At 38.4% G+C, this 12,848-nt stretch overlaps 1 protein-coding gene across 2 annotated transcripts in view; it reads right to left on the reverse strand.

Moving 5' to 3' along the window:
* Positions 1 to 1,144: 1,144 nt before the first annotated feature.
* Prrx1 (paired related homeobox 1) overlaps positions 1,145 to 12,848 on the reverse strand; it is a 70,428-nt gene continuing 58,724 nt past the window's right edge. Inside the window, exons 4-5 of one of the 2 annotated variants that reach the window (XM_031387398.1) lie at positions 10,018 to 10,089; positions 1,145 to 4,468 (exon numbers count right to left, since the gene is read on the reverse strand). In XM_031387398.1, coding sequence (XP_031243258.1) covers positions 10,035 to 10,089 — 55 coding nt within the window. In that variant the 3' untranslated portion in view covers positions 1,145 to 4,468; positions 10,018 to 10,034. The remainder of the gene's footprint in view (positions 4,469 to 10,017; positions 10,090 to 12,848) is intronic. The other variant, XM_031387391.1, reaches the window with a different exon arrangement.

A 12,848-nucleotide genomic window follows, 5' to 3' on the forward strand; every position in this document is an offset into this window, starting at 1 on the left:
TCATACACCTTTGCCATTTTACAAAAAAGCGTCCTGCCAGAATGTCAGACTTTTGGATGGCTTTTTCCCTTCTACTTAAAATCCCTTCTATGGCTCCCTATGGCCTGAAGAAAAGTCCATGTCTTTGGTCTTTTTTCTACTTAGTTTTCAAGCAAACTCTCCATCCCACCTATGCTCATCTTCCCATGAACCCAAATTCCTAGCGTCTGCATCCTTGCTTCATTGTGTCCTCTCTCTGTTCCTGTTCCCCCTTCTGACTCTCTCCTCCCACACTACTTCAAACCAAAATCCTCTTGCCCTAGTCTCTCTCTCTCTCTCTCTCTCTCTCTCTCTCTCTCTCTCTCTCTCTCTCTCTCTCTTCTTTCTTCCTTCCTCCCTCCCTCCCTTCCTTCCTTCCTTCCTTCCATCCTTCCTTTCTTCCTTTTCTCCTCCTCCTCCTCCTCCTCCTCTTCCTCCTCCTCCTCCTCCTCCTTCTCCTCCTCCTTCTTCTGGAATTATTCTATCTACTCAGTTTGTTTGACAACCATTAACTGATTGCCTTGAATTGTTGCATGAACTTGTTTGCATTCAAATTGCCTTCTTGATTAGATTTTAACTGGTATGAAAACAATTTGTTTCTTATGATTTTTTTTTTCTATTCTCTTTTGTCACCCACTCACGCTGTGTACCATGATTACTTAAAATGCCTCATTTAGATGTCATTAAAATAAAGGGTTGTGTCTTGTATACAGAGGATTTGTCATATTGTAACTAGTACTGTAGATGTGAAAAGTCTTGGTAAAATTGTTACATTTTCATCAGAAGTTCTGCCCTGATCTTCACATTATACATACAGAGATCCCTTCTTCCTTCCACTACTTCTGCTTCAGAAGAAAAATAAATTATTTTCATTTTATAGAAAAACTTGTTTCTCGCAGTGTGGCTTTTCTAACCTCTTTATTGTCACCCACCCATGCCGTGCACAATGATTGCTTAAAATGCTTCATTTTTATGCCATTAAAACCAAAGGTAGTATATTATACTCTGATAAGAAATTATTTTGCTTATAAATCATTCTTACCATCACATTTCTCAGTGTCTTCTTGAATCTAAGCAGTTCTGCCTTTTGGAGGTTGAAAGTGAAAATAATCATCTGAGTCCAGTGTATTATAACAAAAGACATTGTATTATCAGTCTTTCATTTTATTGAAAAGAAATCATTTCTATTCTAGCACAAACAATGTATATTTTACATCATAAAGCAAGATATAATTTACATATTACATTTCTTATGAGATCTTTATTACCATATGCCATTCCCTTTTTTGTAATTAGGTCATTACTTCTGGTTTAATTTAACATGCCAAGTACTCTAATAATTGGCTTCTTGTTTGGTAAGAGATTGTGGACATTGATAGTTCTAATGCCTTCATCTGGGTATATTGATGGAGAGCAATAGGTATATGCCTTGAGTCTGGCACTGAGACTCTCCTCTGGTAATTGACTTACAAGCTAGATATCTAATCCTCCAAATCACTCGTTAAACTTATATCCTTTTTAAAAGTTTACCGTAAATGAACAAAATTGAGCGCCAGTGTTTCAGGTATATTTCCTGGTAAGTGCTCAAATAAAGATGTTGTGCTATGGATCTACCAGCTGCAGGCTGACTATGATTAACTACAGGGGTTATTCTATGAAATTCCAAGAAACTGCTTGCACAAAGCATCAGAAGCAGTATCCCACTCCCTCCTTTGAGCTTATGGGATCAGGTTTGTTTGATGCCCGCTGGAAATGGCTGTCAGGATGAAGGTTTCAAATGACTTCAAACAATTGCCCTCCAAGATTTCACTTTCCTTAGAAAACACTTGTCATTTATAATTTCTCTTCCTTGCCTATAATCCAAATCTTTTTGCTATTCTCTGCAAACTCTAAATTCCCAGAGTTTACAAGTCTCTTGGACCTGTACTCACTTACAAATCAAAGAACATTTTTACAATAAGGATGTACTGTTCTTTTGAAACTTGACAATGCACAGCAATCAATGGGACAAATACATGAGTGGAGATAAAAACAAGTAATGTGTATTAAGCCAGACCACATAAACTATTCTGAAAGAAATGTTTTAATAGTAATTGTTGAGAAGGAATCACGTCATGAGATCCAAGTACATAAGATGATCTTCCTTCTTATTATTGAACAAAGTACAAAAATCACTTGAAATATATTTTCAGATGGGTGCCTGTTAGACTGGGGGAAATATCACTATTAACTCAACCAGATATGCCAAGGAAAGTACAAGAATGTGCTAAAAGTGAATCATATACCCCAAATACTTTGCCCGTCACTCATATTACAAAGTTGACATATTTGGCCAAAATCAGTCTGAAGATTCTTATTTACTGAGAACTATGGTTATTAAAATTGAGCTGTTGATGAAAATATAAGTTAAAAAATATCTCTATACTTTGTGCCTTAAATTATTCTTTGGTCAAATGATGTGATTGTTGAGATATTTGAAAATATAAACCTATTTATCATTTCCAAATACAAGGTTATATTTATGTACAGCCAGATACCATTTCCTTACTAGAAAACAAAGCTTTCAGATACCGTGTTAGTCCATGAATATTGTATGCTCTTAATGTCCCTTCTCCTTTCACGGCTACAAAGTGCTGGACAAACAAAGAACAAGGAAGGAAGGAAGGAAAGAAGGAGAGAGAGAGAGAGAGAGAGAACAAACAGATGTAGCCTCACAACATCCCTGTGAGGTAGGAATTGTTAAACCATTTGATAAACAGGTAAACTAGACACAGCATGGTAACATGGTTTGGTCAAGTCCACCAGGAAAGTTGCCAAAGCATAGCTGGGAACAAAGGGAAACAAAGAAATACCAGCCCTGCCTCCTACCCTAGATACTAAACCTTATTTCAAAACCACTAAAATGTAAAAGTATAATGGTATGGGTTTTATTTATTTATTTATTTATTTATTTGAAATTCAGACAAAGCTTTAAGCACTTTGCTTCAACATGTTGTCTTTCTTATTCCTGTGAGGTAAAGAGTGCTCTCTTTCCTCACCCTTCTGCCTGTATCCCCGTGATAAGTCAGAGGATGTAGACTTTCCACGTGAGCTCAGGGTACAAACTCAAGGTTAATCTATAACATCAAGTAATTCCTAACTCCATTAAAGCCCTAATGTAAAAATGGGAGCTATTCTCATTCAGCTGCCTGGCTAAATGTTCTCTGACCTTAATGAGGATTTTGTATAGAATATGAAAACAGCAAGATGCCCCATTAACATATCATTATTGTGTAAATAAGGACAGTGGTGATGGCAGAGAGTTTGCATTTATAGTGTTTGAGAAACTGCAAACTCAAGCTTTCAATATTTTATATATAATATATATAAATATATACAGCATATATATATGTATATATAAAAGTATGCATCTGACCACCTCTAAGGCACCAAAGAGATATAGACTATGCCTTTCACAATTCCGTATTTGTCTTCCTACAAAAAATTTTTTCCATCTCTAAAACTGAAAGTATATCTTCTACCAAAGACCGAGTGACAGCAATTGTTCAAAAACAAGTATCTTTAACTTAGGATGGTTTATTGTTTGGGTTGGGTAAGGGGTAGGGTTGACGGTGACATCATAACCTAGAGCTTAGAGCTTAGAGTTCACCAGACATGGCCAACCACATCAATCAGACAGGTCAGTGACCAGAACATGTGTACATTTATTTTTCCTGTAGCTGATAGAAAAACCTTACCATGACCAACATGAACGCAATAATACAGATTCTTCAGAAAGACTTTGGATTTTCAAAATCTCCTAGAGAGACTTGGAAGGAGATAGAATAAGGCACTGAAGTCAAACAGGTCAAACTGAGTCAAACTGAGAAGTGATATTTCATATATATATATATATACATATATATGTATATATGTATATATACATATATGTATATATATACATATATATATATGTATATATGAAATTCTTTGGCTGCTGCAGATTTTTTTTTATTCTCATACAATTATAGGAATGGGTAGGCTGAGCCTAACAGAAGAAGCCTGGAGTATAATTAGCCAAGCGTGGATAGAAGAAAAACAAAATACACACACAAAAGCAAATGGTGATGGTGTCCGAGAGGAAGAAGAAACATCTGTTAACTAATTTTCATTTTGTTCCTCTCCTGCTTTTCTCCGCCATGGTCCCAATATTTTAGTTCTGGCTTTGTTTGTTTGCTTTTTTTTTCCCCCGGCGGATGAAGAAATGACAGAACAGGATAGGTGTCTTATGGTTTTTGATTTCTTCTTAGGCCTGTTTAATTATTTTTTTCCTCAGTTGACTGTTGGCACCTGGTTCCTCTGTAAACTATATTCCTTGGCCTTCAGTCTCAGGTTGGCAATGCTGTTGGCCATGTTGATACCCTGTGCAGGGCTATTGTTGGCACATGTGGCAGAATAAGTAGCCATGGCGCTGTAGGGACAAAGGAGAGAGCAGGGAGAATAACAGACATTAGTTTCACAAAGCTGCAAGACTGTGCCCTGGATGGATAGATATACTCTCAGGACAGAGGCAGGCAGGGCAGTGGGGTGGAGAGAGGATCTCCTGGATCTCTTACAGCCACAGTTTTCAATTAGTTTAAGGTCCTTGGAAAAGGGTGGCCATCTTTTACAGGGCATGGAGAAGCAGAGGAGAATGAGACAGAGTAGGGAAAGGTATTTTCTGTGTTGGATACAGTGAGTACAAATTTATTTCAGGGGTTAGGGGAGAGACTGCTCATGTCGAATAGCAGGAGTTTCATCAGCTAGTTCAAAGATAGTCTGATCTTTCCTACCTATACCTGATGGCCTGTGAAACCAGTGAAGAAGAACAGCAAGCATTTGACAGTAGATAAAAAGAATTTTGCTTCTTCGTTCTAGGAAACTGATCTGGACTCCAATGTATTTTGGATAATCAATAATACTGTAAGAAATGATGTGCTTATAGAAGTATTAAACAACCTAACATAGCCCTCTGGCATTGTGACTCATTGGATGATAGTAACCAGCATTGTCAAGTCAAGGTTTGCCTATCAGTGGATTTTAGTTTTAATAACTTCTCAAAGGTATTTGACTAGCACACATCACCTTTGGGGAGAGTCACTTTGGAAATATCTAAAATTTCAAAATAAACCTCCCAAGTTATAGTTTTACTATTCTTGATCTCAGATGTAACTATTTCTCACTGTTTGTGTTGTTGGGAGAAACAAGAAGCTAGATTTGATTGTCATAAACTATAATTAGGACATAGGTCAGAATTCATTACTACTGGGGTTCTATTCATCACATCCATGAATCTGTTTTAAAGGAAAAACTGGTGTGTAGATGTGGATGCAAATACTCTCTTACCTTATATTAAATAGTTAAGAGGAAACTTTTTGAAGTAAATAGAATGCTTCTAGCTGTCTCTAAGATTAGTAAAATTTCTTCCAACAGAGAGCTGGGATGGGGTTTATAAATGGAATGACACACGCACTTCTGCCGCTTGCATTCCAGTGGGATTTTGTCAGCTGACACTGGAGTTTGTGGTTCTGGGATCATATGACAAGATCAGAAAGAAGGAAACCCAAAGCTAGAGAGACTAGATCCTTAACATTTATCTGGGACAGCACAGAGTCAAGGAGAGCGTTAAGACTCACGGTCGTCTATTTCAGCTCAGAGTCTAGCGTTTACCAAGGGAAAAATGAGTTAAAGAAATATACTGAGAACAGTCCTTCTACAAAACAAATCCTTGAAAACATTTGTTTCATGTGTATACGTGATTGTGAGGATAAAGTCTACATTACAGAAGCCGAAGGAGAAAGACTCGGGATTACAAATATTTTATTTGTTTTAGCTGTTACTCTTATTGATCACTTCTGGATAGCTGGTCTGAAGCCTCCCTCCCCCAGACAATGTTCTCCTGTAGTGTCTTCCATTCTTGCTTTACTCACTTCTTTCCCTTTTAATTTATGACTTGTTCAGTAGCTGTCACTGTCCCCTACCAGCTGCAGGGGTACCACATCTGCTTTCTTCTCTACTATATTTTCAGGTAGAGCTGACACTACACCCAGCACACATTTGGTTTTCAATAAATCGTTTACTAAGTAAACAGGTATAGGATGATTAAACTGACCTGTGCACCGGTGTCTCTGATGTCTATAACCCTACCGTAGTGTTTTCGAAAAAATAATTCATTTATTCTTGAGAACTAGTGCTTTCTGTAAAATGAGTTATCTTAGCGGAAGAAACAAAGCCAGAAGGATGTGGTCTACAAGAGCATCATCATTGCATAGTCTTGTATTGTTTCACAATAAAAAATGCATTAATACACTAAAGCTTAATAAAACAAACATCTTTATAACTGTCCATCCACGAGGCAGAAGAGTCCTCAGTTAAGGCAGGCTTGGATTATGAGTGAATGACAGGAGCATTCCACTAAGGCAGGACAAAAGCCTCATAGGTAGCATTTCCTTCCTAGATGGACCCCATGCTTCTATCTAATATCCTACAGAAAATCAATGCAAACCTCAAATGGATATTTCAAATCTTTCCAGGATATACCAAACATTCAAAAATTTTGTAGCTAAGAAAAAGAGAGAGCCAGCTTTGGAGAATGTACCTAAGTCACAGATTATTATAAAAGAAAATTAGCCTTTCTAAATCAAGTTTCTGTGAGAATATTAAGTTCTAAATATGGTCCACAACTATTAGCATTTTAAACAAATGGTACAGAAGTTGGCATTAGAGTGTGTCTGTGTGTCTGTATTATTTGTTAAGTACTGGTAAGAAAGTTAAGAGAGTTTTCAATGTACGAGACTAAAATTTTATGAGAGGAGAAAAAAAATGGCCAGTGGTAAACTCTAGATTGTTATGGAGGGATTTTGTGTTCATTTGGCCCAAGTTTCTAAGAGAGCTTCTTTGAGCTTCTGGGCAGCAAGTTCTTACATAATAGAAATCCACCTTTTCTTTGATAATGGAAAGTTTTCCATTTCCTCATTGGAAGAAGGGATTTGAACTTTGGGTAGCATGTGTTAATTTTCTGAAGTTGTTACTATTTTTCCAAATTGTCTACTACAGTATCAATATCAATTCTGTCTATAGTACATCATTTTGGCTATAATTACTTCATAGTCTCCTATCTACCTTGTCTGATGCTGTAGCCAGAGTAGTTACTATGGTAACACATCTCTTAGAAAATACTGTGTTTCTGTCTAAGTAGGTTGACAGAAAGTCAGAAGGATTGATCAATTTTCTCACTCAAAACCAAATGAATGAAAAATAGGATAGGACTTGCAGAGGAGACTGGATACTTGCCAAGGCTTTCAAGTGGCATCCTGTACATGCATGGCAGAGAACAGTCTCTTTCCACATTCTGTGGCACTCCTGAGATGACTGCAGCATTCTAGCAGTGATTCTGTGGCAATGGTATATGGAGTCCCTCAAGTTATGAAGCCAGCAGTTAAGAGAGCAGTTTGCATTAACGAGTGGAATTTGTACATCCATGGGATATTTGCTAAGTGATACCCCTTTCACTTGATTAATGCTTAAGAAAGTCATGAACATTCAGCGACTGTGTATTGTAGCATTCGGTAGCTGAATAGATAGGTTATAAAGAACAGACACCATCTCTATTCTCTACCTCTTAATATATATATATTTAAGATGGCTCCACAAGTCAGACTTTCAGTGACATTTTATGTACTTCCTTCCAGGTGTTTGGCATGGGCCTACTTTTACAGCTCAAGCTAAATGTGCAATATAGGCAAGCCACCAGCCGCTTTTTGACATACCCATGACAAGCAAGACTCATTATCAGTCAGAAAAGAGAGAATTAACTACTGGTGTGTTACTGGGTAACTAACTGGGTGTCTAAAGAGTTGCTTAGTCATGCTTTAAGCATAGCATTGGAAGATGGAAGACTTGCTTGCTTGAGTGACAACCAATGCAGGAGAGCCTTGGACAGATGCCAATCCTAGAGACTGTTCGTGGCCACCTGTTTTCTATGTCATGGAAACTTCTGCTTTAGGAAACAAAAGAGCCCCCAAAATCTCTTCCCACCAGAGGGACATCTACAAAGGTAACTAATTGATGTCAACCAATCCATGAGCCAATTCAGCCAAGTGGTAAAATTACCACTTGTTGCTACACAGAATGAAACTTCCTAGAGTTGAGGGAAAGAGAGGGAGAGAGGGAGAAAGAAAGAGAGAGAGAGAGAGAGAGAGAGAGAGAGGGAGAGACAGAGAGAGACAGAGAGAGAGAGACAGAGAGAGAAACTTAGTGAAGTGTATTAGCTAAACACAGGACAACCACCAAAAGCCTGGTGAACAGACAGACATCCATGTGCTTAGTTTCCCACTGGATAAGAATCTCTTATTCCTGTATGCAGGGAGCTCATCTGAGCTGAGTCCTGGGACGAAGGTCTAAAAGGCTGGCTAATGTACCATGTCTATTGAATTTTTAACAAAGGCCTTTGTAACCAACAAGCTGCCTTGCCAAGTAAAGCACATGGAGACATTAGGGATGCGAACAAAAACGCTTGTCTTCCATCTGCTGACTCATCAAGTCTGCAGTGGGACTTCACAGAACTGACACATTTCTGGAAACATGAAGTTTTTCCCTCTTCCTTATTTGGAGATTCCAAGCAGATGCAACCCAGCAGAGTGCTAACCCTACAAGCAGGGTTAGATGATTGTTTCCTCTGGAGACAAGTCATTTATGACCAATTCAACTTTCTCTGAAAGGTGGTTTTAAGGAAAACTTAGGGAAAATAATGGCCAATACCAAGGAAGTATAGCAAATACTCTCAACGGTTTGCTTTCTAATCACCCACAGGATCAGTCCTGTAAATCACAAAACAATTGAGGAGAAAAACGAAGTGCCTAACTCAATCTTTAATGGTATTTTTCACTCAGCCTTTTTGAATAAAGGATGACAAGCAGCTTAAAGCATCATCCTAAAGATGATTGTGGCAGCCTGAGAAACATATGCATGGTCCTTAGAATCCATGCTTCCACCCCCTCTGGATTGCCTCTCACTGGCTCTGTTTTGCAGTTTTCTGGATCCTGAAATACAGAGGCTGGAGGCCATCTCTTTGGTTTGTTGTCTTGTAAGGCAAGAACAATGGAGGTATGTGTGTTTCATCTAAGAAAATTTTCAGTCTTCCAGGGGAAACTTACTTCTAGAGAGAGATCCCCTAAAGCCTTTGGAGGCATGCCTGTGCAACTTAAACCATCATGTTTTGCTTCTAATTGAAATGCAGAAGGTGAGTCTTAAAATATACACATGGCTTTCTCTAAGTGGACACATGGGACCACTTCTCATTGGTGAGGCTTTGGTTTCCATCACTCCTTCTGTGATCCCTCTATAACGTTTAACTTTTCTTTCTAGAAATATCTTTCTGCTGTCACCAGAGCTTTTGTGTTTCTCCCTTCTCAGTACCGAGTAGGCATGCCATATTGTTTATCCCTGGGTTCCAAACTCCCTTGTGAGATATACAATAGGGGAAGGTATATCTAGCTCTATTCTAAAATATTAAGTTACAAGATAAATCAACTATGGTACTGGCCTGAGAAGTAACAGAATCAGGATAATAATAGAGTCAGGCCCCCTGGCTCATACTCTGATATCTGAAGTCACCCCAGTCAAAGTTTGTAAATGTGATTCCCATGAGAATGACTTCAGTGGAACAACAGAGAGATGCAGAATGCCAGCCCTACTCTAGACTTAATGGATCAGCGTCTTCATATGCTCAACCGAGGGATCCCTGAACCTAACTGTATCTGAGGGAGGCTGCTTTACCCTCTTTCACTCAGGCTTTCTTACATTTGGGCAGGCTTTCTTACATTTCTGACTTCTAATTTCCCAGATGGAGATCTCCACTGCTAACATTTCTAGGATGCCATGCCTCAGTTTCTTTAAAAAAACAAAAACAAAAACAAAAACCCTAATTCCCCCTTAAGCCCTACCCCCAGAAGCCACCCTCCTCCCCATCTGACAAGTTACCTTTTCAGTGTCTTCCGTTAGAATCCGTTATGAAGCCCCTCGTGTAAACAACATCTTGGGAGGGACGAAGATCTATTTTTGAAAGTGTGAAAGGGAGAAATGAGCCAAATGCGTTGAGCAGATGTCAGCAGCACCATGATCAAGACCACCAGAGGGGAGGGACACTGTACAAGAGTAATCGGCCTCTTTCCCTTGCCACTATTCAAGTCCAGCCCTCCCTCTACAAATAGCACTCCTGACTAGTACTATAGAGCCAAGCCATTCACTATCCATACCTCTTGTAGGAACGACGATGTCTAGGGAAAGGTCTCTTGGCAACTTAATCTCAAAGAATAGTATAGAATTTGGTTGATTATTACTACCCAGGAGGCAATAACAGTGTAAGGTTAGTGAGTCTTGATCATTTTAGGGTTGGTGTGCATTTCCATTCTCATAAATCACTTAAAGAAGATGATTCTCACCTAAGAAGTGAGTTTATGTCTCAAAGACATGGTTGCTTCAATTAGCTACAGATAAGTAACAATCTCTGCCAGGAAAGTAGTTTTCATATTAAGAAGTGCATTGTTTCCTCTAGTACCTTGGTTGCCTGTCTGATGTCATCACCCAATGTGCTCAAGAGAAGGAGAGATGTCATCATGATGACATATAGAGTGAACCAAATGTCCTGGTTTGCGTGGGACAATCTTGGTTTATCCCCTTTGTCCTAATGTAATCATTATTATCATTACAAAACCTTCCCAGTTCGGATGATATAACTGTTACATGATCTTTATACTCAATAGCAAACGCACCCAGCAAAAATCAAGGGGACAGGGATTGCTTTCCAGCCTATGATTCTGTCCATAGGCAAATACCTGCTTTTATGACTTGTTTTCCTGTTCTTGTGAGACAAGCTATGGAAGTCGAAAAACCATTCTCTCTGACAAAAGAGTCTACTCTCTATCCCTGGGTTTCATGAGCTAATCATATAGGCCATTGCCTTAAGATGCCACACCCCAGGATGGAGACCTCAGCTTGAGACAGATTTTGCTGATCAAGAAAGAATGCTTGAAGCAAGAAGGAGAATTTAGATAGCTTTCCAATCTTATTTTGGACTTTCTAATACAATGCGATGTTAAATTTGAATAGGATAGGCTTGTCATGCAGCCCGATGTGTTGGGTAGAAATCGGGCCCAGAAGTACTCTTCCAACGCTGCTTGCTGGAGACTTAAACCTGGGGAAGTGTCTGGTCTCTTCTTGTTTTGAGCCAAAGCAAGGATAGAGCTATCACACAGGAGTGCTCTAAATGTTGACCAAGAGAAAGGCCTTTTAATGAATATCTCATGTGAGGTACTCGGTGGACATAATGGTACTGATGGGAACAACAAGGTCTGTCATCTCCTTTGCTTTTCATTATGTCTTGTTTTCTTTCCTCAACAACAGTTATGTTTCCTAGCAAGTTTCAAAATGTAAAATCATAACATATTTCATTCTAAACATATCAGAAACATCCTCAAGTAACAGAATAGCCTTTGACACTCTCAGAAATTAATGAGATTATAAACACTTCAGTTAACAACAGGTTAAAGAAACATATCATTGATTAAATTGTTGCCTTAAACTTTTGCTTTTTTTTACTTATATTGGATATTAATTTATTCTTCATACAAAATATGAACAATTAGCTTCTATATTGCTTCAATTGGCTTTTTTTTTACAAACATTGTGTGTAAGAGAAATAAATGCATACCACAAAATGAGTAAAAAGTACTAAGTTACACAGTCTTAAATGATAAAAGAGCATAATACAAAATAATATGTACACTAAGACTATCCGTATGTAAAATAATGAGCTCTAATCCTAAGATGAACTAACTAGTTACATCAAGATGGTGAGATTATGAGTGGATTTTCAAAATAGAATTTCTATACTTTTTCAATTAAAAATAGAATATTTCCCAAAAAGGCACACCGAATCTTGTTTCTAGCTTCTGCTAGATGCCCACACTGGGGCATGTCTCTTTGGTTCAGATTGCCTAACTTGATGCTAGTTCAGGAAGGATCTTATCTCCATTTGTGTAGTATGCTGTGTTCAGCTCCATGGATAGGGACCACATGGCAGCCATCTGGATTGTTAATTGCTGGTGGTAAAAATCCCAAGGAAGACATAAGCAGAAAAAGGAGCAATACTTCCTGGTTAGAACCAAATTCAAACCAGAGATCTTAATGCACCAGACTCTGAACTATATCCATATTCCAAGCTATTCACTGAATCTGTGGACTATCAATAGTTATAGGAAAAACAGTCCTTCCTCTTATTTAAAATATTATAGAATATGCTATTCCACAAACAGTCTCCAAAATGTGTTTTTAGTAAGTTCTACAGGAGAAGCATCTAAATGTTAAGTAGGTAACATAGACATTGGTTGGGCCTGTGGAGACCCAGAACACACACAGGTTCCTCTCATTCTTCAAGACACAGATACCTATCCTTGAGATCAGCACTGCTTCAGGTTAAGTTTACAAGGGATGCATATAAAACTTCCAAATGCATTTATGATATTTCTCTGAAGAACTTACTTGCACCTGAGAGAACATTTAGATGAGGCTCTGGGATTTAATGGCACCTATCAAATGTGGCAGAGCACTTGTATTTCACAAATGCGGCATTCCACATCTTTATCTGGGCCCAACTCCCTGTAACCAGTTTTAAATCTCTCTGTAGGTCAAGAATTAACTTTCAAAAGTAAAACAAATGTTATTCAATTGAGAGGCTCTGACAGCACCTGACTAATACAGATGTAGAGGCTCACAGACATCTATTGATCTGAGCACAGGGTCCCCAGTGAAGG

Source organism: Mastomys coucha, unplaced genomic scaffold (assembly GCF_008632895.1).
Source record: "Mastomys coucha isolate ucsf_1 unplaced genomic scaffold, UCSF_Mcou_1 pScaffold1, whole genome shotgun sequence".
In the NCBI taxonomy this organism is placed as follows: Eukaryota; Metazoa; Chordata; class Mammalia; order Rodentia; family Muridae; genus Mastomys; species Mastomys coucha.